Here is a 26,927-nt window from a genome sequence, read left to right on the forward strand (position 1 = left end):
GCAGAGCCGAAACAAATATTAACTCTGCCAGCTATGCTACTCCAGCCTACTCTCTGCACCACTCCTATCAGGAACTTTTTAGGTTTTTGGGTTGGAGAGGGTGGGCTGGAGCTAGTCCTAGCTTGGGGAAGCTAAGGTTAGTAATAATGATGATATGTCACATTTACTTAGGAAAGGGTGGAGAAGGGCTCTTTATCCCCATTTTATAGATGAAAAAAATAGGAGCTAGAGATGGGAATAACATAACCAGGAAGGTTTGCTTGTGACTGATGAACCTGGCTTACAATCTGCTTCTCTGGAATTCCTCATGCCAAGGGTCTTTCCAGAACACTAAGCCAGGCTCTCTCAACCTTGGCTCTAGCAACATTTTGGCCTGGATCATTCTTGCTGAGTACTGCAACATATTTAGTAGCATCCTCAGCCTCTACACATTAGACGCCAGGGGCACCCACCCCAAATATCTCCAGACATGACCAAGTGTCCCCTGAATTATTCGCAACTGAGAACCACAATACAAGACGGTGACTCTGACTTTGATTACAACGGAAGCACAGAAGTCAGGAAAACCCGTCTCCCTCCATAGTCCTCTCCCCGTCCCTTCCCTACAATCTAGTCACATAGAACTCTGCTCAAACGCCCAGTGCCTCCTTTGTGGTATTAAGTGCTTTACTTTCTTGATCTCATTTAACCCCCAAATGTGGTTACAACAACCTCTTGTTTACAGGTGAGGAAATCGAGGTTTAGAAAGATCACAACTTGCACAGCAGTAAGTGGCAGGCTGGGATTACACATTTACACAGCAGTAAGTGGCAGGCTGGGATGCAAACCAACCGGTCTGGTCCTAGGGCCAGCATTTAGCTACGCCGCCCTGTTACCCCCGGCTCTCACTCACAGGTGAGAAATAGATTTTCTTTTCCTGGGTCAGCAGGTAGTGCTGTGTTTGAGAAGCCTCCCCTCCTCTGCTCTATAGAGTAGTAGCCTGTCCCTCTTAAGGCAAACGTCTTTCAGGTGCGCAGCACACACATCCATGATTGTGGGTCTGCATGTCTGTCGCCCTCCCCAGGCTGTGGTCTGTGTCCTCAGCACCTAACACTGGGGCTTGCTGAGTAAAGTATTTGTGAAATGCATGCCCACACAGCAGTGAGGGTTAGACACAGCAGCCAGTTGTGGAGTATGATCCCCCCGGCCATGTCTTGTGTGACCTTGGGCAAGATAAAAACTTCTCTGAGCTCAATGTTCCCATCCATAAAATAGGAGGACCCATTTCTCAGGACAGATGCAAGAATTAAATGATGATAAATGCAGACTGGTTTGCACTGATGCCAGGTGCTGGATACATGGCCACCAGGAGGGAATGTCTAACTCCCTCCATGAAGTTGCCTACACAAAGCTCGCTTTCAATTCCTGAACCTCTTTTGGTCAGTCTGTGACCCCCATGTAATCGGTGTAGTTGCTCTTCTAGGTTTGTCTGTCTAGCTAGACTTTAAGCTCCCTGAGGACAGGAGCTGTTCCTTTGTTCCCTCCCACAGCAGCCAGCCTGATACTGTCCTCATGGATCTTGTCAGCGGATCACCAACAGTAATTGCCGAAGAAGCAATAGTATGATTCCTATTTTTGCATTGGATACTGCCTTTTCAGAGTAGGTTTTAGCATCCGCAATGCTTTTTGTTGGTTTGCGGCTGGACATGGTGCTGTGATTCCCTTCTCCGAGCAGTTCAGGCTATTAGACATTCTTTTGCTTCTGCTTTGGCCATTTTCTTTGATTTCTTCAGCCGCACACTACCTGTGTTAAGATTTCAGCTCATTGCTTAAACTTAAGGAGTTGAAGAGGGGCTCAGGAGGGCCCAGTTAATGTAGCCCTTCAAGGCTCCGAGCCCCATCCTGCCCAGCCAGGAGCTGCTGGACCACCAGCCCGTCAGGATGCTTTCTGGACGTCAGCAGCCTCATCAGTAAATTAAGGATATAAGCAGGACCTGCCTTAAAGGGTTAGGAGATTAAAATCACAGTGGCTAGGATGTATCACACCCTCAATCTCTACTAACCCTCCTCTGACTGGGGCGGGTGGGGCGGCCAGTGGGCAGCTGAGCAAGGGGAAACTTTCCCGGGCTTTCCAGCTCTTTAGCAGGCAGCAGGCAGGGCCCAGAGCGCCGGGCGTGCAGGCTGCAGCGGCTTTGCTTCCCCACGTTCCTCCTATGGGGAAGGCTGGCTGGCTTCAGTAACCCCTGGTGCCGTGGAAACGGGAGCCAGACCTCACTGCCCCACCGCAGAAGGCAAGCAAAGACATCCCCGCTGACCCCACTGGCAGCATGCACTTCAAAATTAATAAAGGCTGCTCAAAAGTCTCTCCTCTTCAAATCACCTAGGGCTGCCTCCCTCCCCAGTAATCAAGCCGGTTCTCCACACTCCCCGCTCCGACTTTATTCATTATTTGCCTGAAGGGAACCCAGTGCCCACCCCAGATTATACCCCTGGAGGGATTGCAGGCATCGGATCCTCCACCGCTCAGCCAGGCCCCGACGGGGGTCTCTGCCGGGTTTGGCCCCTCCCCCAAGGTCACCCAACTTTTCCCTCTGTCCCCGCGCCCGCCCCGGGGCGGGAGGGAGTGGCGAGGTGGTGGTCGGGTGGGGCGCCATGGGGGCGGCGCTGACCCCCTCCCCCGCGGGGCGGGCCCCGCCATGTATTATTCATTGGTCAGAGCCGGGCTGCGGGCGCGAGTGCTGATGTCAGGCAGGCGCGAGTGCGGCGGGCGCAGCGGCGGCGGCCGCCCAGCAGCCCGGGCTCGGGTGGGGGGGCGCCGAGTGGGGGTGGCGGCCAGCATGCTGCTCGGCTGCGGCTCGGCCTCCCACACCCGCGGCGCCCTCGTCCTCGCCAGCAGCGGCGGCGGCAGAGCAGCGAGCGGCGCCCGCGTCTGCAGCGGCGCCGGGTCCGAGCGCGCGGCGCGGCGGTGGGGGTCGGGGCCCGGGCCGGGAGCCGGGACTGGGCATGGCGCTGCGGAGAGGCGGCGGCGGGGCGCTCGGGCTGCTGCTGCTGCTGCTGGGCGCGGCGTGCCTGATCCCACGGAGCGCGCAGGTGAGGCGGCTGGCGCGCTGCCCCGCCACTTGCAGCTGCACCAAGGAGTCCATCATCTGCGTGGGCTCTTCCTGGGTGCCCAGGATCGTGCCGGGCGACATCAGCTCCCTGTGAGTGGGACCCCTCCAGCCCCCATCCCGCCCCGCCCCACCCTGCGTCCGCCGCCGCGAGGGAGTTGCCTCTGGCGCCGGGGCAGCGCGACCCTGACCCACTCCCCAGGCCCCTTGTTTGCCTTTGGGTGGGGGGCGTGGGTCGAGTGTTGGCCCCGGGGAGGATGTTGAGAACTTGAGCCCCAGAATCTGGAAACCCAGACAGGTCCCTGTGGCAGTGTTTCTCAGAGTGTGGCCCACGGGCCACTTGCATCAGACTCACCTGGGGAAGCTTGTGCCAATGCAGAATCTGGCTGCTCTGAAGCAGTCTTTGGAGTGGAGTCCTGGGGTGTGCATTTGACATCCCCGGGAGACTCAGGGGTACATTAAAGTTTGAGAGAGTGTGTGTGTATGTGTGTGTGTGTTTGCGGGTTGAAGTTGTGTGTGCAGGGGAGTGCATAGGAGCAGCTGAACACGACCTGGTTGAGTGCAAACTGGGAAGGGTGAGGCCTCACTGCCCCACATCAGGTCTGGGGCGAATGTTCCTCCCGTGGCCTCCTCCCGACTTCTCCACATTGCAGGTTACAAAAAGCCGAGGTCAAGGCATGCAGGCTCTGCGAGCCCGAGGGTCCGCCCCACGTGGCCTGGAAGAGAGGTCACAGAAGGCTTGGCAGAGGTTTGGGGCATGTCGGGCGCCTAGCCCAGTGACCAAGTGCTTTGAAATCAGCTTTTCTTCTTGCCCTGAGGTCAGGAGGGCTTCTTGCCCCCTTTCTCCATCACACAGTTGTGTCGGCTGCTTTTCTCAGCAGGAAAAACTGACAGGAAAGGGCTTCACATTATGTATCCACCTGCCAAGGTGCTTTCACCCTGCCCTCCCCTGGCCACTCAAGCCAAATGACCAGCTCTCATAAGGACGGTGGAAGGGGCTGTTGGGCTGTATCTTTACTGCTAGGACATGTTTCCTGCTAAGACCACTCTCTTGTTCCAGGCCAAGATGTCTGGGTGCCCATTCAGTGGTGGAGGCAGGGAATCCCCGAGGTGACGTTGCTTGTGCTCAAGATACTTTCTTGTGTCCAACACTCCCCAGCCTCCCACCCAAGGCAAATTGTAGGGGCCTGGACCCAGGAGTGAGGGGGTTCCCATTTGCACTTATAGAAAGTCAGAAGAGTTTGACTGGTGGGAACAGAGGACATTTTTGATTCTTAATATTGCCAAGTCGGGTGACATGGAGGATTCCAGAAATTAGAGTTCCCCTTATTAAATCCTTCAGACCAGCAGCTGCTTAATTGACCTGCATGCGAACTGAAGGGAATTCTGAAATAATGTATTCAGATCCTGCTGTGGCCAGAAAGGATAGGGGGCCTGGGGGCAGAAATAAAGCCAAGCATCTTGTCCCCTGGTTGATCATTTTATTTGGCAGATGGCACTGCCTCTCCCCACACAGGGGAGTTCAGGTGTCTGTGAGTTTTTCCCCAGGGCTTTCATGGTGCATTTAATCAGAAGTGCTCCGACTATCTTTCAGAGATGGGCTCCCAAGAGGAATGCTTAATCCTACCCCAGCGTTGTGTAGGCCAACAGTAACGCTGTGTCTACACAAACAGAATCATGGGCAGAGGTGAAGCGATTATCCATTTTCAGGCAAGGGCCTCCTGTAGTTAAGAAAAGGAAGTGAAGGGATTGATTTAAACTGACCGAGATAATGTCTGTGGAAGGAGCTGATGGGAAAGGTTTCTGTTATTCAGACCAGTTTTCATATTGATCTGATTCATTGGGAAGTGGCTTGTCTCCTCATTCCTACCCCGGGGAAGATCCTGGGCAACTGTGCTGTGCCTCACTCCTGAGAGTCAGGGTTTGAAGTACAGGCGGAGGCAGAGGTCGATTGCCCACCCTGCCTGGCACTTCCTAAAAGAAACCTAGGCCTACTTTTGTTCATCTTTTGCCCATAGGAGCCTGGTAAATGGGACGTTTTCAGAAATCAAGGACCGAATGTTTTCTCATCTGCCTTCCCTGCAGCTGCTGTGAGTATGGGAAGTTCCCTCTGCACAGTGGGGGCCTTGCGGTGCCATCCTTGAACTGCTGTCTCTGCCTCTTTGGTATCAGCCCTTCCTAAAGTACCCCAGCTCCGTGAAGAGACCATGGCTGCCTCATGGTGTTAATTTACCCTGTGATGTCCCCAGCAAACCACTGAGGCTCTCTGCTCAGCTTTCTTTCCTTAGTTTGATACTTGTTTTCTTCAAAGACTTTATTGTAGATCCCACCACCCAGATCTAGTAAATGGGGAGGTAATTGCATTGACTCATGACCTGAACACCACCTAAATGCACTGTTTCCCAAACACCTCGGTTTAAAAGAAAACTTCATTTTAAAATCTTTTTTTTTTTTTTTTTTTTTGAGACGGAGTCTCGCTCTGTCGCCCAGGCTGGAGTGCAGTGGCGGGGGATCTCAGCTCACTGCAAGCTCCGCCTCCCGGGTTGACGCCATTCTCCTGCCTCAGCCTCCTGAGTAGCTGGGACTACAGGCACCGCCACCTCGCCCGGCTAGTTTTTTTTTTTTTTTTTTTTTTTGTAGTTTTTAGTAGAGATGGGGTTTCACCGGGTTAGCCAGGATGGTCTCGATCTCCTGACCTCGTGATCTGCCCATCTCAGCCTCCCAAAGTGCTGGGTCATTTTAAAATCTTACTATTACTTAGGAAATAGGAGTGTTTTTAGTTTGCTGAGAACTTAAACTAGTCAGGCAGCATCCTATGAACTTATCTGCATAATTTTATTTCATCATCACATCATCTGTAGGATGAAGGCATGCTTATGATCCCATTTGATAGATAAGGAAACTGAGGCTCAGAGAAGTTAACTAACTTGCCCCAAATCACAGCCAGGATTCTAGTCCAGGGCCAAAAGCCCACACTCATAACTATTCCTCATCCCAGCTCCTCTCTGTGAGCGACATTCAAGTCACTGTGGTGATGTTCATGCTGTGCGCTGTAACCCAGGCTGGGTAATGTTTGCTGATGAAAAGAAATGTCCAAAAAGCAGTTTTCAAAAGCAAACCAGTGACAGGCAAAGTATGAGTACACACCTCATTCTCTTGATCTACGTTGGTTTCTTAAATTTGAGATGAGATTGAAATTAAAACAAGCAATGTGCTCTAGAAAAATTTGGATAAATGGAATATAGGAGATCACAATTCATCCTAAAAAACATACTCTTGATACTTTTGTTCTTGAAATGTTATATGCCTACTTTTAACATTATACTTAACATTTTAAAATCTGAGGCCTCTTAGAAATGGCAGTGCTATTAAAATATACTTTTCATATAATAGAAATACAATTTTAGGTATTCTTTTGCCAGTAGACTTGGGCAATGACTCAAATAGAAAACTATGTAGTGACAGTCTTCTGAAAGTTTCTTAAGCAAACTTTTTTTAAAAAAAACTATTTTTATTAGAGTGTATAATACAGTAGAAAAAGTTTTTCTGGTTTTTGTTTTTTCTTGGTCCCAGCTGTGTGACTATGGTCAAGTCACTTAGCTTCTCTGGGCTTATATTTTCCCAAAAATAGATTTGGATTAGATCTTTTTAGATCTCTAATTTTATGATTGCTTATGTACCAAAAAACATTCACTGGCTGTTTAGTCGTGCTAAGCATTATAATGTTTTAAAGTAATAGCTATCAGGTCATATTTACTGATAGCTATAGTAAATATAGAGACACACAGGGACGAAAGGAGTAGAGTTCTGGAGATGACAAGAAAATCTGGTCAAAAGGAATCTGCTTGCCATCGTCTGTAAGTGCAGGCTGTGAAAATCAGGTTTCTTACAACAACATCGGTTCTCCTTAGACTAAGAAGAGCTCATGTTTGCCCACAGATCAAAACGTAGCAAAGGAAATAGAAATGGCTTCACCATGTGACTCGAGTTTTACATCTCTGCATTGGAATCTGTCTCTTACTTTCAGATTGCTGAATTCTAACTCATTCACGATCATCCGGGATGACGCTTTCGCTGGACTTTTTCATCTTGAATACCTGTAAGTTTTGTGCTTTGTCTATGTGCTGAACATTTGGTATCTTGGTAGAATTTCTGAATTGGTTTCTGTGCTGGAACAGCATCTCTGCGAGGGTTTAGGGGTGGAGAAAATGGAGAACACCCCATTCTCTTTTCAGCACTGACCTTCTATAGTTTACTTGCTTACAAACATGCTGGGGAAGGAGGAGGCTGGAGACAAAGAGGGAGCGACAAAACAAAGAAGGAGAGATATTCATTCTCTGCTGACATTTAATTTGTCTTTAGTAAGCACAATTGGAAGTTGTGTTGGGTATTTTTACCTCTCATAAGTAGGCATGGATTTGCTGATCAGCCAGAAATAGAGCTGCAGGGTTCTGAGGGTTACTTACTTTTAAGAAAGCCTCCCTATTTGGGGGGTACAACTTCATGTTGTTCATTCACTGTCCTACATCTCTTTTGCAGTATCTCCTATGAATTGCTACTGAGGGTCTAATTTCATTTTATTTTTTTCCTTAAAAAAAGGTCCTTTTCCCCTTTTTTGATGTGCAGGTTTTTCCCCTCACAATGAGCTTTCTTCTTGTTCTGATTTCTGCCTTTTCGTCCTTTCATGTCTTTTTTCCCTTGTAAGTTCTTTCATCCTTGTCTTTGGTAACTTTGTAATAATGTTAATCCTGCTATCAGATGGGATTTCCTCACTTAGCATTCAGAGGGATTTTTAAAGCCTTGTCTTATTATTTTGTCTGAGTTCAACAGGTAGGTATTGGAATTCTAGACACATCCCAGATATAAGAAATCTCTCTGCTGACTTTGTGTCTTGAGGAAAGATGTCCCTGGAGGAATTCTTTCTCCAGAGTATACATAATATGTGTATTTGCATAATACTCTGATATCGTCATATGCGTAGTATGGAAAGTATAGCAGGACTGCAATGCTAAATCTGACTAGGGTCTATCAAAGCACATACATACTCAATGGAGGTAGCAGTTGTAAAGCTATGAGTTTTCTCTTACGGTAGTTCATCTTATGGTCGAGGTTATTGGAGAGGAAGTTGGCTGAGCTCCTCAGTTTATGCTGAAGTGTATTACTGAAAAAACACCTCACTTTTAAAAACCATCATTGAGTTTTCAGTGCAAGAATCAAGAACTAATTCATTGATGATGTTGTGTTACAAAGCGCCACCCATGGAGCATCTCATCAAAGACCCTCTTACATTTGACTTAATATGATGCTGTAAACTAAAATTTAGTTCTCCTTGGTCCTAGAGAATAGTCATAGTGAATTCACATCAATTCTTTCCCATAAAGACCTTAAAGCATGGCCAGTGGTATTATTACAAGATCCCATGAGAAAACCCTGTGGGGTTTTGGTACAGAGAAAGAAGTCTGGTCCCTACTCAACTTCATTGTACTTCCTACTTCCTAGCGGCTTAGAGAGCTTGAGCTTTTCCTGCCTTGTCACCCATTTGCTTGGTGATTAGATGGTGTAGGACACGATAGACTCAAGGTTGCTGAAAACCATGCTTGACAGAATTCTCCCCCAGCAAAAAACTTTAATATGGAGATGTAAAACAAGGGAACCCCCTCAAGGGACAGTGACATTAACAGAAGTTTGAATGGCCAGGCACCATGAAATGTGGGATTGAGTAGGGGAAATGTCTGGAAGCGCTCCAGTCTTATAGAGATATGAGAATTTCTTGCCTTTGTATAGTGCTTTCTTGTTTATTTCTCCCCAAGATGTTTTTACCCATGTTGCCAGCTCAGAATTCTTTGAAGATTTCCATGCCGCTTCTGGAAGGAGTGCAGATCACACACTCACATGCATGCATTTTTGCATACATACTGCTACCACATGTAATTTGGTGTAGCTGACCTAGTCTTCAGAGATCAATTCTTATAATTCAGGAATGCTTTCAGATTTTATTCTGAAATCTTACCAACATAGTTTTTTTAGAGATACTAAGGAGAGAAAATTCATTTTAATTATATAACTTTCCTCTTAGGTTCATTGAAGGGAACAAAATAGAAACGATTTCAAGAAATGCCTTTCGTGGCCTCCGTGACCTGACTCACCTGTAAGTCCTATGGAAAGTATTGTAAGTCCTCTAATATGTGGAGTGAGATTCGTTTCCTGGAGCCTCTCTGTTTCTTGGCTGTAAGAGTCCCTGAAGGAAACGAATTTCTAGATTACTCAAGAGGCTTCTATGGTGTCAACCAGATACTGGCTCATTGTGAGTACTCACATAGTTGTCTTTATTATCATCTCTATCAACCTGAATTGCAGTTATAGGCCACATGACTGTATGGGAATTAAGGAGCAACCTGGGGTGTGAGGGACTTGTGTTGCTTGATGGAGGAGATGGGAAGAAATTTCTTTTTTTTTAGGCAGAGTCTCACTCTGTCACCCAGGCTGGAGTGCAGTGGCGTGATCTTGGCTCACTGCAGCCTCCGCCTCCTGGGTTCAAGCCATTCTCATGCCCCAGCCTCCCGAGTAGCTAGGATTGCAGCTACATACCACCACGCCTGACTAATTTTTGTATTTTTAGTAGAGACTGGGCCTCACTATGTTGGCCAGGCTGGTCTCGAACTCCTGATCTCAGGTGATCCACCTGCCAAGGCCTCCCAGAGTGCTGGGATTACAGGCGTGAGCCACTGCGCCCAGCCGGGAAGGAAATTATTGTGAGTCTTATACCTGCTTGGCACCAGGCACAGGGCTGGGTGCTTAGTGAGCCTTCTCTTCTTCATCTTTCATAATAATCTGTGAGTCCCCATTTTACAGATTTTGGAACCAAGTCTTAGATGACTAGGTGGCATGTTGAATCAGAATTAGGATAAAGTGGAATAGAGACATTTTCATGGTTCCTCTCATTTGAATGCAAATCACTTTTTCTTTTATGTTGAATTAATCTATGGTTTCAACTAAGCTCTCTGGTTCTTTAAGAGCTTTCTAGAGATAAAATTAAAGAAATTGATTTGAAATTGGCATATGAAAATGAAGCAAGTACACACACTTAGCAAATGTATAAAATTTATAAAACTAGAAAAAATAGTGGCTGTGTTTATGAAGATGTAAAAATACTCATTGTCTTGGTAGGAGCAATTCGTTAGCCAGAAACCAGGTCCCATTTGCATGATAGGTATTTTGAGTTTGAGTAAGATAACATGTCTCATCTCTGTAGTCAGCCTGCCTGCCATAAAGACAGTTGGGAAAATTGGAGGGTTTTGACTGGAAGTGTTGGGCAGGGATGGTAGTACCTTCAGCATGTGTAACCCTGACTGATACAGTGTGGACATAGTCATCTAATGAGGAAACCATTCACATCAAGCCCCGATATTGGCAAAGGGGTTTGTCAATAGGCCTAGCAAACACTTGATTCTGGAACGCCCACAAGTAGAGGCTCTGCTTAAGTTAAAGCCTATGGGGTAAGGAGATGAGGGCACAGACGTGGGAAGCCCAAACTTCTGTGTCAGCATAGTTGGTACTGGAGAATGTCCTAGGTCTTCATTTCTTCCTATAAAAGCCTTTATTGTTTTTCAGATTCAACCTAAGTGTGAAATCCCCAGATTCCTGTAGAGGCTACAGTTGTGGGCTTGGAGTCAATAGGCTTGAGTTTAAATCTCAAGGCCATGATTTATTAATATTGCTTAACTTTCTGAGATCAATTTCCTCCTCCATAAAATAGGGATAACTATACTGATTTCATAGGATTGCTGTACATAAAGGGTTAATGCTTGCTTGCAAAGCATCTAGCCCATTACCCATGGTAAATGCTCAAGGCATAGCTGGCATCATCATCATCATCATCATCATTCCTTCCCTCCACGCATTGAGAAGTCCCAATTTCCTCCATGACCCGTCAAGTATCTTTGGCAGTTTGGGTGGCTAGACAGAATCTGCTAAGGAGACAGCTGTGGGTGTCTGAAGAGGAACAGCTGTGGCCAGATGAGCCTGGTTCCCAGAAGTCAGGAATTAGGGATTTGTATTTGAGCAAAAGCTCTGGGCAGATCATAAACCCAAAGCCCATGTGACGGGCTGAGTTAGCCCAGATGGCAACTTTCATTTGCTCAGATGGCCATCAGCAGGAGGGTGTGAACAAGCAGGTATCATGCATGGGTATTTGCATATCTTTGTGCAGGTGTACAAAGTATCCTTGGATGCATGGACTTATATACATGAGTGTACATAACTGTGCTCATGTGTGCATGCTTATGCATTTGTTTCACGTGTTATCATGTGTACATGTGTGCAAGAGGCACCTCCTTTTCTGTGGTATGCACAGAGAACACAAACACAGAGGGAGCGAGGGAGTCCTGCACTTGGGTCCAGAGAGCACAGAATGCATTAGAGAAGAACCAGCTCATCCCAGTGAGTAGGACCACCCTGCTGTCAAGCCTACAAGTCAAGCCTCTCTTCAGCTCTCTAACCTTATTTCTCTGAGTATCTTCAGAACATCAAGCTCTCGGTGCTCCCCCACCTAATCACTGCTTTTCCTCACATCCTTTCCCTTGCCCGGGATGCTGTTTCTTCTGCCCTTGGTCTCTTGGCATCTGCCTTTTCATTCAAAGTCCAAATTAAGTTCTATCTCCCCAGTTAAGCCATTCTCCATCTTCCTCTTCACTCCTGTCATTGGCTTCATGCAGCCAGTACTTTACTGTCTACAATGACCATACTGGTTGGTGCTGTTGCCTGGGTGTTTGTTTTATCTCCCAGCAGGTTGGAAGCTCCTGGAGGGCAGGACTTTTAGTGATCTGCCCTTAGCTCTGTTCTTCCCCCAGTGTCTAGCGCAGGGCTAACCCAGCAGGACGTACTTTCTGATTTGCTAATTGATGGATGGCTTCTTTTTCTTTTTCTTTTTTTTTTTTTGAGACAGAGTCTTGCTCTGTCGCCCAGGCTGGAGTGCAGTGGCCAGATCTCAGCTCACTGCAAGCTCCGCCTCCCGGGTTCACGCCATTCTCCTGCCTCAGCCTCCCGAGTAGCTGGGACTACAGGTGCCTGCCATCTCGCCCGGCTAGTTTTTTTGTATTTTTTAAGTAGAGACGGGGTTTCACCGTGTTAGCCAGGATGGTCTCAATCTCCTGACCTCGTGATCCACCCGTCTCGGCCTCCCAAAGTGCTGGGATTACAGGATTGAGCCACCGCACCCGGCCGATGGATGGCTTCTTAATGGAATTGGATTTCCCATATGTGCTCTACTTCTGGACAAGTCAGGTGACTTTCTTTTTTTTTTTTTTTTTTGAGATGGAGTCTCACTCTGTCACCCGGGCTGGAGTGCAGTGGCATGATCTCAGCTCACTGCAACCTCTGCCTCCCGAGTTCAAGCGATTCTCCTGCCTCAGCCTCCTGAGTAGCTGGGACTACAGGCATGTGTCACCACGCCCGGCTAATTTTTTGTATTTTTAGTAGAGATGGGGTTTCACCATGTTAGCTGGGATGGTCTCGATCTCCTGACCTCATGATCTGCCTGCCTCGGCCTCCCAAAGTGCTGGGATTACAGGCGTGAGCCACCGTGCCCGACCAGGCGACTTTTAACGTTGACTCCTCTAGGCTGGAGATGTATTTAGTAATTCAAGAATTTAATATATTGTTTAGAGAATGAATCAATTCACCTCCCTCCTCTTTTAAAAACCTCTAAGCAAAGAGAAGATACCAAGTCTCTAAAGTTCACCCCCGTACTTACAGAAGTTCCTATTTGGAATTTGCTTGTTGAAGTTAAGCAGCTGATTTTTATCTTTTATGAACTTTTCCAATGCTTACAGACTCACATGCATAGGAAAAGAGACATAGATCAGGTTTCAAAGCATTGAAGGAGCTGTGCCAATCTGTAACTAAAATCTAGAACATTTGTTTCCAGCAGTCCCATGAAGCCCAAGGGACACAGAGCTGTTAAATAGTTTTAGAAATAAAATAAGTGCCATGATTTGTAGGCAAAATGAAGTGGAAAGGCAGGTGTTAAGCACTTAGTGTGAGTGGGGTGAATAGCCCCTCTAAATAATTGTGCTTTCTGAAATCTAAATTGAACACTTGGAATGTTGCTAAACACTCTGCTTTTTTGGCTTTGACCATTCTGTGGATACTTATCATATCAATACAATAACTTTCAATTAGCTGAAGTTTTTAGCTAATAACGTTAATTAGCTAAAACATTGTTGTATTTTACTTTCCCGAAAAAGTGACCATCGACCAAGAAAAAAAAAATCAAAATGAACAACCCCCCTTTTAAAAATTTCCAAAAGCTCTTTCAGAGTAGCTTCAGTCTGTTTACATATTCAGCCTATTTTCCAACACAGTTAAAAATGTACAAATACATCATTTAGAAAAGAAAGGTAAAAGAGTACATGAAACTTTATTTAAATCCATTTGTGGTTACCCAGATGGAAAGGGGCATAATTCAGAAACTATGGGTCTCCCTATATTCAGTTGGTGCCTTGAAGCAAGAATATTTGGGCTCCAAGCTTTCTACTGTGCCCAGCTAACCGACTCTAGGTAGGAAGACTCATTTCTTTAATTCATCTTTCTGGGATGGGTCATTATGATGATACAGAGGATGCATTTCATAGATATCTTAAATAGTTGGGGCTGAATTGCTTACATGTTTGTCATTTATATGTTTTGCTGTTTGCATTCATATGTGTAAAATAAAACAAAAGTAGGCATCAGTTTCTTGGCTGACTCACATTAGAGTGCAGTGCCTGGGGAAATCACAAACTCAGTGTACATCATTTCAACACTCCGCGTCTTTCTACATCAACAGCCCTGCACCGTGGACATTCATCTTCACAGGATGATGACAGGGCACTGCAAAATCCTGAATCATCAGAGAAAGAGTTGATGCTGTGCATTCTAGTCTATTTCCTGGAGGTGGGGTGTGGACTAAGATGTCTTAGAATGATCTTTAACTATCACGAGCAAATGCAAAATGGTTTTGGGTCAATCTTTATTAATGTGAAAATGAAATTGATCATAGTCAATCATTCCCTTCAGGTCTAACCTTTAAGAATAAAGGTTAGAGCTGAGTGTCTTTATGTAAAAGAGTATTTACTGAGTCCGTTCTTAGAGTCACAAGTAATAGAATTCACTTAGATGGACCATTAGGAAACTTCTTGGGACAAGACTGTAAATCTTCTTTTATCACTCTCACTTTGGTGCTTAATACATTAATTCAGCAAAGATATACTGATTACCTGCTGTGTGCCAGGCACTGTTCTAGGAACTGGGGGGGATACAGCAGTGGACAGACATGTGGCTTATGTAGAGGGAGAATACACAGCCAGTAAACAAATAGATAATTAAAATATGCAGTGTGCCAAATGATGGCGGTGCAGGGAAGGGAGGTGTGCAGAGGCCTGAGAAGGTGGTGATACTTGAGGACAGACCCAAAGGAGGCAATGGAATGCCAAATGGATAGCTGGGGAAAGAACATTCCAGGCAGATGACCAAGTTCAGAGGCCTGGAGGGTAGGAGCATGCCTCACCTGTTGGAGGAATAGCAAGGAGGCCAGTGTGGCTGGATCAGAGATCCATTGAGTAGTTGGAGACCAATGAGATGGGGTCTCCTAGGTAAGCAAGAGTGGAGGTAGCCAGGCAATAAAGGGTCTTGCATGCCACTGAAGGAACTTTGGCTTTGATTCTAAGAAGCATGGGAAGCCATCTGAGGTTGAGCACATATACATAAAGAGCTTAAAAAGTGCTTTTTGTAAAAAAAAAAAAAAAAAAGAAAGAAAGAAAATTTATATTATAATCCAGCATCTCTTATGTTATCTTTGCATAACTAAGCTCTATCTCAGTATTGATGACCAAAGCTGTGCTGTAAGTCAATAGCTTTATCTGAAGGGAATTGAGAGTGACAGGGCATGAGATAATAACTGCATTGCAATGTGACTTTCTTATTCTAGTTCTTTGGCCAATAACCACATAAAAGCACTACCAAGGGATGTCTTCAGTGATTTAGACTCTCTGATTGAACTGTAAGTAATGAAATTTAGTTTATGTGTTCTTGTCATTGTGCCCCAGTTAATCATGTCTTTCAATCCCCTCTCACCTTTCTTTTATGCATTTCTTTTATGCTGTGCCTAAAACTCTATAACAAAGTAGTGCATCCTGGGAAATAGCATATAGTTTGTGTTGTGTTGGATTTTGCCATTTTATACTTAGCACCATGAGGCCAATGGTAAATTGCACTTGCTGGGTGGGAGGTCCCCTCCTTGAGATGGCGCGTTCACCTGCTTTATCTTCTAACGTTGCTTCTTACTGGATGTAGTTTGTTTTTGTTTTTTAGACGGAGTCTTGCTCTGTTGCCCAGGCTGGAGTGAAGCGGCATAATCTCAGCTCACTGCAACCTCTGCCTCCCGGGTTCAAGCGATTCTCCTGCCTCAGCCTCCTGAGTAGCTGGGACTACAGGCACATGCCACTGCCCCCAGCTAATTTTTGTGTTTAGTAGAGACGGGGTTTCACCATGTTGGCCAGGCTAGTCTCGAACTCCTAACCTCAGGTGATCTGCCCACCTTGGCTTCCCAAAGTGCTATGATTACAAGCATGAGCCACCGTGCCCAACCTACTGGATGTAGTTTTAACGAGAGCTTGAAGTTTCAATTGTGTTTGTGAAAACTGTCTTCCTACAATATCCTCTTTACGTTGATGAGAACCTCTGTTGGGGGCTGCTCTTCTATCACACGTCTCCCATTTCCAGCATGGCATGGAAACCAGAGCATCTGGAGAGATGATATGTCCTCGCTGAGAGCTCTCTGGACGTTATATAGTTATGCAGTTAAATTCCCGGGTGCTGAGGAGTATTAAATAAAGTCAGTGATAGATACAAGAAACAGGAGGCATTAAATACAAAATTTTTTGAACTCTATTTTTAGGGGATTTTAAATATATCAGGGTGTTAATAATTCTGGAGTTTCGTGTTACTACCAAAACATGTCAGACACGTCTATTTCTCTTTGTATGTGTTTGTGTTTTATTTTGATTTTTAGAGATTTAAGGGGTAACAAATTTGAATGTGACTGCAAAGCCAAGTGGCTATACCTGTGGTTGAAGATGACAAATTCCACTGTTTCCGACGTGCTGTGTAGTGGTCCACCAGAGTATCAGGAAAAGAAGCTAAATGATGTGACCAGTTTTGACTATGAATGCACAACTACAGGTATTCAGAGCCTATGTCATCAGACATGGATATCTAGAATAATCTCTTTGTCTTTCTTTTAGACTGTTAACAGAGAGTGGGGAAAGGTGAATATAGAACTGTTTATCAAAATTGTTCTAGAGAAATTTTAAATATTCTAAAGAAATGAATTGATGTGGTAAGGAAAACATCTCAAAAGTTTGGGAGGATTTTTGTTAACTGCCCTGGCTTTAATTTTGCTTCTTTGCAAAATTCAAATTTCTCTAAGGGTTTCATTTTCTTAAGTCAAAGTATAAACTTGTGGGTTTGGCAAGAGAATGTTTTCAGATCAATCTAGATTTCATAGAAGGTCAGTGCAGGGAGGCCTAAATTACTCGGTTGAGACTGTTCTCTTGCTTTAGGAAGATGAAGTTCACTGGACATTTAACTAACAGACACCAGAGTTTTTTTTTTTTGAGGTGGAGTCTCACTCTGTCACCCAGGCTAGAGTGCAGCGGTGTGATCTCGACTCACTGCAACCTCCACCTCCCGAGTTCAAGCGATTCTCCTGCCTCAGCCTCCTAAGCAGCTGAGATTACAGGTGTGCACCACCACACCCAGCTAATTTTTGTATTTTTAGTAGAGACGGGATTTCACCATGTTGGCCAGGATGGTCTCGATCTCCTGACCTCATCATCTGCCCGCCTCGGCCTCCCAAAGTGCTGGGATTACAGGTATGAGCCACTGTGCCTGGCCCAAACATCAGAACTTTAAACCCAGAAATGACTTTCAGAGTCCCATGTAAGAAGAGATAACTAGGTAAATTATAACCAATGGCAAAATAGAAAATAAGAGTTAACGACTAATTATCAAAAGGAAACAACTCATGTTGAGGGAAAAATGTAAAGAAAGTTTGATTTTGTTTTCCAGGGCCTGCCACAAGCTTTCAGTTTATACATTTTTCAGGTTATAAGATAAAATTAAACTATACTTATATATATACTAACTGCTTCCACTGTCACAACATGAGGCCAAAGGTACTGGTGAGTATCTCCATTAGAAAGGCTTACGTGGGGTTTCTACAGCTTCTAAAGTCAGAGAGAGGATCAGGCCACTGTATGAAAACCTGCTTACCCGATTTATAAAAATAAACATTCAGGCTGAGAGATGGTATCTACAAAGCCTCAAGTCATGTCAGGAGAAGCAGCAGGAATGAGAAACAGAAAATAGTTACAGAAACTCAAAAGACACCAAAACTCCAAGAACAAAATATCACATTTAGGCCAGTCCCCGCTACCACCGTCCAACAAATAAACAAAAACCCACAAAGTAAAAATCATTTCTAGGTATCTTTGTTTGTAAATAAGGGACCCCTGCAAGTTCTATTCTTGTCTGATAGACAACCTGAAATCTCACAAAAATGACTTTTTCTTTTATCATCGAATGGGGGCTTATTCAGCTGTGTAATTGGCAGGTGCTCCATAGTCAGCTGAGGCCATTAGGAGGTTAATTTATTGTATTTTAGGGCCAGGGCAATAAATCACAGGTCATAGTCGATAACATTTGCACCAAAAGGTGACATTCAAGACTATTTGGCATTAAATGCTAAATTAAATTAAATTGAATTAAACCAAAGCTAAACCAAAGCTCACTGAGAACTTCTCTCTACCTTTTCTCCATTTTCTCTGGAGAGTTCTCGAAATGCCAAGGTGAAATTTGCAGATTTTCCATTGTTCTCTTCATACCTGGCCATAGCGTGGAGAAACTTTGCTAATCTCTGATGGAAGTAATGGGCTGGAGGGCCGTGGGAATAGGAAATAATTTCTATAAGAAAACATATTTTCTGAACTTAGGGCCCTGGGGATGGTTGTAAAAGTGACCCAGGCTCTGAGAATTGTTATGGGAATGGTGGTAGCTTGGAACTGAGGGAACCTGTCCTCATCCCAACATGGAGCAGCAAGAGGCCTTAACACATTTTAGAGCCTTCTCTGTCTTATGCAGTGTTTGTCTTCATGAACAAGCTTCCTACTAAACTTTAGAAAGTCAGCGCTAGGCTTTCTGGTGAGAGGGAGATGATAATTCTGGCTTTGCTATGGTTTTATCCCTGTAAGACTCACAAACAGAGATGAGGCTCTTGCTGACAGTTTCTTCCATCGGGAAAAAAATGGTGCAATCAAGTTGTGACCCACCCCCAAATATAGGCCCTGATGTATAAGAACTAGGTCAACAAACTGTGAGTGTTGTGAGTGTTCGGGGTTCATTATCTTCTGTTCAGATCAAACCTCAGCCTCTGTTGCTTCATTAAAAGGTAGATGGGCAGTAGGGGCATGGGGTGGGGGGAACGAATGAGGATGGTGGAAAATGGAAAGCCAAATTCGAGAGTTCATGGTACAGTGATCGTATTCTTGCCAAAGGTTTGGAAAGAAGCACATTTTCTAAGTATGGTTGTTTTCCTTTTCAACTCAGATTTTCAGAAAAGGGGTGAGTTTTCTCCTGTCTCACTGTTTTTTCCCAGAGAGAGGAAGGTACTGTCCCCATTCTGTTCCTCGGCCAATGCGTGTAATTCATACCACAAAGCCAGCATTGGGCTGTTTCAGATCTTTAATCAGCTCTTGAACCCTTCCCTTCAAGTCTATTTTTAACCACCTCAAAAGTCCCTGTTACCTACCTATGATTCCCTGTGTTAGGTGGGTAATTCATTCAATTCCTTAGAGAAAGTGAATTTTGCATCCTAATTGTCCTGTTAGCTTCCCCTTTTCGGGGCTGATGAAAATGCAAAGAGAAATAATGCATTAATGTGCAGTTTCTCTCCCAGTAGGATCGGTGTCATGTATAATTTATTTTCTGCCAGTGCTATAAATAGCTATGTAAAAATCTGTTGATTCCGCTGGGAGAAAGGCCTAAATTGTAAGAGTCCCACTGACATCATGAACTTAATCCAGTGTGAATGGAAGTGGCAGCTCTTTTTGCAGAGTGCCATTAATATTTTAACACTAGTAAATTGATGTCACATCAATGTGTGTATTTCTAAGATCTTTCCACAAGAATGTGCTTTTGCTGTTTGTGAGAAGTAAATTTAATTGGGGGTGGGAGAAGATATTTAAATTCCTCTGGTCCTCTCTCTGATACCCACAAACATATATGCATCAACCATTTGCTTTTCATTCTCTCTCTCTCTTTTTTTTTTTTTTTTTTTTTGAGGCAAGGTCTTGCTCTGTCATCCAGGCTAAAGTGCAGTGGCACAATCATAGCTTACTGCAACCTCAGACTTCTGGGCTCAATTGATCCTATCCTTCCACCTCAGCTTCCAGAGCGGCTGGGACTACAGGCATGCACCATGACCCCTGGCTAATTTTTTAAATTTTCAGTAAAGAGAAGGTCTTGCTATGTTAGCTAGGCTGGTCTCAAACTCCTGGCCTCAAGCAGTCCTCCTGCCTTGGCCTTCCAAGCTGCCAGGATTACAGGCACAAGCCATCTTGTGTATCTTGCCTGGCCCCATTCTTCTTTTTTCCTTTTTTTCCTCTTCTTCCTCCTTCTCCTCCCTTTTTTTGGGGGGTGGGGGGTCTTCCATCAAGAGTTAGATTTGTAATTCAAATGATTTAACAATCTGCGTTATGCCAGATAGTATATAGAAAATATTATGAAGCCACTATGTGGGGAAAATAGATTAAAACAGGGCCACGAAAGGCTAGATTTGTAAAATGCTCTGCACTGTGACAGCTCCTTTTCATCCTGGGATTCTTCAATAAAACCAGAAACTTTCTAGTCTACACTTTAAACAGCCTGCCTTTTAAAGCAAATACTCATGTTTCTGCGAGTTCAGAGTGCAGTAGGGAGGCTAATGGGAGGGAGGAGATGAGTGAGTGGCGTGCATCGCGGGAGTGCCTAGAACCTTTGGCAGACTCGGATTAGTCGAATGCAACTGGAGATGTAGGAGAGGAATTTATGGCCATCTTGGTTGTAATTAAAAGAAAGCAGCTGTATTCTCCAAGTCCTTTTATATCCCCAGAAAAGGGGGCACATGATGACTGCTACCATTTCCCCTTTCTCTGTCTACGAGTGAACACAGAAACCAGCAAAGCCTTGTGCAGTCAACACGTGCTTTCTGGCTTCTACACTCGTTCTGCCAGTGCCAACAGGAGTGAACAGAGGTTCATTTTTTTCTGTTTTTTGTTGTTGTTGTTTGTTTGTTTTTTTATCTTTGACCAAGCAACAATTATTTTGGTGGGGGCTGGGATGAGGGGGAGCCACGACTCTTCCCTAAGTCTTCAAGCAGGCAACTGAATACTATCATTGTTGCATATATCAACTACTAAGTGATCACCATAGCACTGCAGTATATATTTACATGTACTCTTGGATTTAGTCTTACAGTAACCTTATGAAACAGACACCACCCTCATTTTACAGATGAAGAAAGAACCTGAGGGTCAGTTGTCTTGCCAAAGGTCATGCAGCTAAAAGTGGCAGGGCAAGAATCGGAAGCCCAGTTTGTCTTACCTTCGAGTCCCAGCCCTTCACCAGGATGTTCTGTTCTCAACTTGGGGATGGGAAGGTACCCCATCGACTGGAGCCACTTGTCCATACTCTCCCTCAGCCATCTCCTACCTGTTGGGCTGCAAAGGCAGCCTCTTCTTTTCTCCTCCTTCTACCCACATCTTCGTGCACCACTCAGCCTCCATCTCCTTCCCTGTAGTCTTTAGAGTGGGCTGAGAAGCAAAGCCAGTCCCCTCACACTGGTTTAGCCAACAGGTGTTCAGTAAGCACCTACTCTGCCCCCAGAATGAAGGGAGGGGCACCTCTAAAAGGTAACGTGTATTGAGCACTCACTTTGTGCTAGGCTAAGTGGGTAGGAACCATAATACCCCTGAGACCGTAGCACAGGGTTTGGTTTGGTTTCCAGTGTTCAGTGTGCCATTTGGGGAGCGTACCATTCATTCTGAACGTGCAGTGGGGTTGTCTGCTGACAGGTAATCCCAAGCTAGGGGTTATAAAAACTGGAGATAAAGGGTCAGGTAAGTTTGAGAAGCACCACATCAAACAAAACAAAACAGACTTCTTCCCTACAAGGGCTGTTCTGAGAGAGCTGGAAGTACGGCATTTTCCAAACTCACTGGACCGCAGCCCCCACCTTGTCACAGCGTGATATGCATGACAGTTTTGAGAATGTTGCTGTGCAACGTCCTGTCTGTCTTACCACTTTGAAAGCCAAGTCTCACCAAATATGCTTAAAACTCAGATCCTTTAGCCAAACTCGGGAAGCCGTTTCTCCACAGGAAGCTGTAGTAGAAGCTGTGCATTCTGTCTGATAGTCCTGCACAAGCCAGGACTCTTTCTGGAATGTCCCAGAGTAAAATACACTGTGATGTTTGTGTTGCTTCTCTCCTGTCCTCCTCCTCCTCCCCAGTCCTTTTCAGAGCTGATGTGATGATGGAAAGGTGATGGTGGTTGATAATCCCTGCAGGAGGTTTTATGAATGCTTTTCTTTTTAAACACCCGTTCCCAGATTTTGTTGTTCATCAGACTTTACCCTACCAGTCGGTTTCAGTGGATACGTTCAATTCCAAGAACGATGTGTACGTGGCCATTGCGCAGCCCAGCATGGAGAACTGCATGGTGCTGGAGTGGGACCACATCGAAATGAATTTCCGGAGCTACGACAACATTACAGGTGTGTTGTGGCTTTGATCAGATGTGTTGAACTAATTTTCCACAAGCCCATGGGAGAAGGAACGCCCTCTGTATTGAGGGAGAGCTCTGCCCTCTAACCTGGTTAGAGCTGGGGAACACGTCCCAGCCTACCCTCTGGGTCTCTCCAGTTTTTGTCTTAGTGTGGTCTGTTACTGGGAGAGTGGAAACCTCAGGTAGTGATCCTGCTTACTATTGATGACCATTTAGAGGTTGCACGTGGTGGGAGGCATTTTCTAGTAGAGGTGAGAAGTCACACTGAGAATTCCTTGTTCTGAGCAGTATGGGAGCCCAGGTCTGTACCAGCTTTGTAGCAACTAAATTATGCTTTGACTTTCGTTAAGCTGATTGTTAACTAATATGCTAACAAACACACAAACACACCCTATAGCTTGTTCCTAGTGCCCTTTGCTAAGTCCTAGTGATCATTGCTTTCTTTTAGTAAGTACGTACAAAATAAGAATAAATAGATCCCTAAATTAGGCATTTGGGATATGAATTAGTTAACACTTCTTTCAGTGCTGTCATGGGATCCCAGTGCCTTAGCCTTACTAAGTGTGGGCTGTCTACTTGCTTTTGAAATAACCTTTGAAAGACTTCATTTATCAACATGCAATCTGATAAGAATACTGTGTAAACAGTGCCACAAATGTCTAATCATCACTCCAGGAGAGGATTTCCTTTAGAGGCTCCTGATGTGGCCTTAGAGCAGTGTTTTACTGTTGCAGCAAGAAGCATATTCAGGTAGAATTTCTGGGTTGGGAGGCTCCTAAGAGTCTCCCAAGCACCAAGTGGCTTCACAGCAGGTACGGGGATGTGGGGAGGCGGGGAGAGCTGCTAATGAGCCTTATCTCACAGTGTATCTCGGTGTGAGATGTACATCGGATGCTCCGAGGATACCATTTCAGATGAGCTGGCCACCGTCGGGCCATCTGGCCTCCCAGTGCTGAGCTCACCTTCCGGAGAGTAGCGCTCTTGGAAGTGCAGACTCAGCACAGAGCGGCACAGGTGAACCTGCCGTGGAAGCCAAGAACAAGGGATATGAGGAAGTGAGTCCATGCCCACGTGGTTTTGTTCTTCCCTCTTCGTCCTGACGTGGAAGATAGGGGAGGGGAGGATGTGCTGGCCTCTCTGCCTTTTCTCCCCGTCTCTAGGGTAGGAGATGGGAGCAGAATGAAGCTTTGCTGCTTTTTGTTCTTTGTTTTTTCGTGGGTTTTTTTTGTTTTGTTTTGTTTTGTTTTGTTTTGTTTTTTTGAGACAGGCTCTTACTCTGTCACCCAGGCTGGAGTGCAGTGATGCAATCTTGCCTCATTGCAACCTGGAACTCCTGGGCTCAAGGGATCCTCCTGCCCCAGCCTCCTGAGTGGCTGGGACTACAAGCACACACCACTGCACCCAGCTAATTTTTTATTTTTTGTAGAGACAGGGTCTCACTATGATGCCCAGGCTGGTCTCAAACTCTTGAGCTCAAGGGATCCTCCTGCCTTGGCTTCCCAAAGTGCTGGGATTATAGGCTTGAGCCACCGTGCCTGGCTGAGCTTTGGTCTTGAACAAGTTCCAGTGCCGATGTTGGCTGTGAGCCTGTGAGGCACCAGGGCCTAGTTTATCCCATTGGAAGCTCATAACAGCCCTTGGAGTTACATCTGCCCATAGGTTGGAGGACAAAAGCTCTCTTCTTTAGAGAGAGGAGGCATACATACTAGAAAGAGCTCAGCTTTTGAAAACTGATGCACATGGATTGTACTCCCAACTCTGCCGTGGACTGGGAAGTACCTGTGCCTTTGAGGCTTGGTTTTCTCATCTGGGAAATGGGGAATGGATGTGCCTCATGTGGATGCTGTGAGGACTGAGTGCACAGAGCAGGCACTTCTCAAAGCCGCCATCCTTTTCACAGCCTTACAAATGATGAGGTCCAGACTCAGGTGTGTCCAGTCACCCACTGTTTATTCAGGGCCGAGCCCGGGGTTTCTCATGGTTGTACCCCACTGGATTTCTCTCCCAGGTTGACCTTGGTAGGACAGCCTTGTCTTTCTTTCTTCTTCTTCTTCTTCTTATTTTAGATGGAGTCTCACTCTGTCGTTGTGCTGGAGTGCAGTGGCACAGTCTCGGCTCACTGCAACCTCTGCCTCCTGGGTTCAAGCGATTCTCCTGCCTCAGCTCCCTGAGTAGCTGGGACTGTAGGCACCCACCACACCCGGCTAATGTTTTTTATTTTTAGTAGAGACGGGGTTTCGCTATGTTGGCCAGGCTGGTCTCAAACTCCTGCCCTTCTGATATATGGCAGCTGGTGGTGTTCTTAAATTTATTCATTCATTCCAAAGATTTCTTGAACATTTACTCTGAGCCAGGCATGTTCTTGGTGCTGGGGACACGGCAGTGAATAAACCAGATAAAATTCTGGCCGGGAGTAATGGCTCATGCCTGTAATCCCAGCACTTTGGGAGGCCAAGGCAGGTGGATCATGAGGTCAGGAGTTTGAGACCAGCCTGGCCAATATGGTAAAACCTTGTCTCTACTAAAAATACAAAAATTAGCCAGGCGTGGTGGTGGGCGCCTGTAATCCCAGCTACTTGGGAGGCTCAGGCAGAAGAATTCCTTGAACCCGGGAGGCAGAGGTTGCAGTGAGCCAAGATCGTGCTGCTGCTCTCCAGCCTGGGTGACAGAGCAAGACTCCATCTCAAAAAAACAAAACAAAACATAAAAACCTTTGCCCTCAGGAGTTTCCATTCTAATGGGAGAAAGAGACAGTAAGAAAGAATATTCGTATTGTAATAATTATCGTAAAAATAATTGTAGTATTAAAAAAAAAACACGTCAGACAAAAATGTGCTAAGGAGGGGAAATAAAGTGAAGAAGGAAGATGTGGAGTACTGTGTGTGGGAGGATTTGAAGCCTTGGGTAAAGTGTCCAGGAGAGGCCTCATCAAGAAGGTGCTACTTGCATAAGACCTGTGGGATCGGTGGGATTGGTTCCCATGGAGAGGGGGGAAGAGCATTCCAGGCAAAGGGAGCAGCAAGTGCATAGGTAGAGGCAGGAGAGCATCTTTCCTGTTTGAAGAACATCCAGGGGGATGGTTTGGCATGAGCAAAATGAGCCAGCGCAGAGTTGCAGTTGATGAGTCCGAAGTCAGAAAGGCTCATCATGGAGTCTCACAGGTCCTAGGAAGGACTTGGCTTTTCTTCTGAATGTCCTGCAAAGCCGTGGAGGGTTTTGTGCAGAGGCAGGAGGATGCAGGTACCTAGCTAAGAGGCTGGACTGTGTCCAGCTACCAGGTCAAATATAGACTTTTGGAGTGAGGGCACAAAGGTGGAAGCACAGTGGCCAGCTAAGAGGCTATGAAAAGAATCTGGAACCCAGGCAAGCAAGCATGGCCTGGACCCAACGGAGGCCACAGAGCTGGTGGGGAGGAAGTCAGTGCTATCCAAGTGGGTGTGGCTGGGGTCAAAGCCCTGCTGGACCTTGTTAGTTTCCAAGGATTCCTCAGCCCTTCAGTCTCCAAGTCTGAATCATCCCACAGCTCGGCGGCCATGACATGAAGCCCACCTGGCTCCTCTTTTCACCACCAAGCCCGAGAAATGAGTTCCAACGTCAGACTGGCTTTTGATCATCCTGGCTCCAGCCCTGACTGGTTGGTGGCCGTGGCCAAGTGATTTAATGTGCATGAGCCCCTTTCATCTGTAAAGTGGAGATTTTAGGAATTTCCACTTTATCTATAAAATGGGATCAGCATAGTATTGGACTCAGGGAAATACTATAAGGAATTTTTTTTTTTTTTTTTTAGACAGAGTCTCACTCTTGTCACACAGGCTGGAGTGCAGTGGTGTGATCTTGGCTCACTACAACCTCCACCTCCCAGATTCAAGCGATTTTCCGGCCTCAGCCTCCCGAGTATCTGGGATTACAGGCACACACCACCATGCCTGGATAATTTTTGTATTTTTAGTAGAGATGGGGTTTCACCATGTTGGCCAGGCTATTCTCAAACTCCTGACCTCAGGTGATTCACCCGCCTCAGCCTCCCAAAGTGTTAGGATTACAGGCCAATACTGTAAGGATTTAATGGGGATAAAATAGGAACAACCCTCCTTTTCCCCCCACAGACTCTACCTTTTTGATTCCCATTAAAACTGCTCCACAACTTGCATGAGTGTAGGGACTGCAGAGAGCAGCAGACTTCCCTGAGGGAGGTAGAAGGTGGTGCTACAGAAGGAAGGAGGGAGGAGAGGAGCTGTCTCGCTCCATGGAGGGAGGAGAGGAGCTGTCTCTTGGTAGCTGGCATTGAGCCTGGCATGAGGGAAAGCCCTACAGCACACGTGGGTAGGCAAGGACGCTGCCCTGGGTGCTACTTGCCTAGAAGAAGAAGGAGGTAAATGGATCATTCTCCCTCCCTGTGCTGTGCATACCTCATTTGACATCTTGTTTGACTGTGGGGTCGTCCCCAAGTTGACAAGGGCGGGGCAGGATTTTCTCAATCCATGCACTTCCTCCTTTGCCGGCCTAGTGACCATGTTGCCAAAGGGACGGCTCTAGCTGTCCATGTGCCCCAGGGGAGAGAGAGAAACCCACGGTCATGTTCTCCATGAGGTTCGCTTCCCCTTGTTCTCTCTACACCTCATCTCGGCTTTCTCAATTTTGGTTTATTTTGTTTGCCTTTTGATTTCTGCAGGCTAAGTATGTTCCAACCTGTAATCCCTCTTCCTACGTTCACCACCCCCACCCGCCACACACATGCACACAATGATCTGTCTGCTACTGACAACTCCACGGCTAACCTGGACAGAGTGTGTTTCAGAGCATCTCCAGGAAAGGAATTCCTTCTGTTTCATGCGGTCCTTTGGCTGTGACAGGCAGACCTCTAGAATGCTTCTGGGGGGCGGTGGCCTCCATAGCCAGGTGCTCAAGAAGAGACGAGGAGCCTGCACTCTCAATTAGTGTTGGCAGGGTGGAAGTCAATGCTGCTTTTGAAGAGCAGTTTGG

At 45.9% G+C, this 26,927-nt stretch overlaps 1 protein-coding gene across 1 annotated transcript in view; it reads left to right on the forward strand.

Moving 5' to 3' along the window:
- The first annotated feature begins 2,773 nt into the window (after window positions 1-2,773).
- Window positions 2,774-26,927, forward strand: part of LGI2 (leucine rich repeat LGI family member 2) — a 30,034-nt gene continuing 5,880 nt past the window's right edge. The window contains exons 1-7 of the mRNA XM_010362986.2: window positions 2,774-3,179; window positions 5,105-5,176; window positions 7,114-7,185; window positions 9,163-9,234; window positions 15,052-15,123; window positions 16,135-16,304; window positions 21,769-21,933. Of these exons, the coding sequence (XP_010361288.2) occupies window positions 2,983-3,179; window positions 5,105-5,176; window positions 7,114-7,185; window positions 9,163-9,234; window positions 15,052-15,123; window positions 16,135-16,304; window positions 21,769-21,933 (820 nt within the window). The 5' untranslated portion in view covers window positions 2,774-2,982. The remainder of the gene's footprint in view (window positions 3,180-5,104; window positions 5,177-7,113; window positions 7,186-9,162; window positions 9,235-15,051; window positions 15,124-16,134; window positions 16,305-21,768; window positions 21,934-26,927) is intronic.

The sequence above is a fragment of the Rhinopithecus roxellana genome, chromosome 2 (assembly GCF_007565055.1).
Source record: "Rhinopithecus roxellana isolate Shanxi Qingling chromosome 2, ASM756505v1, whole genome shotgun sequence".
Classification (NCBI taxonomy): domain Eukaryota; kingdom Metazoa; phylum Chordata; class Mammalia; order Primates; family Cercopithecidae; genus Rhinopithecus; species Rhinopithecus roxellana.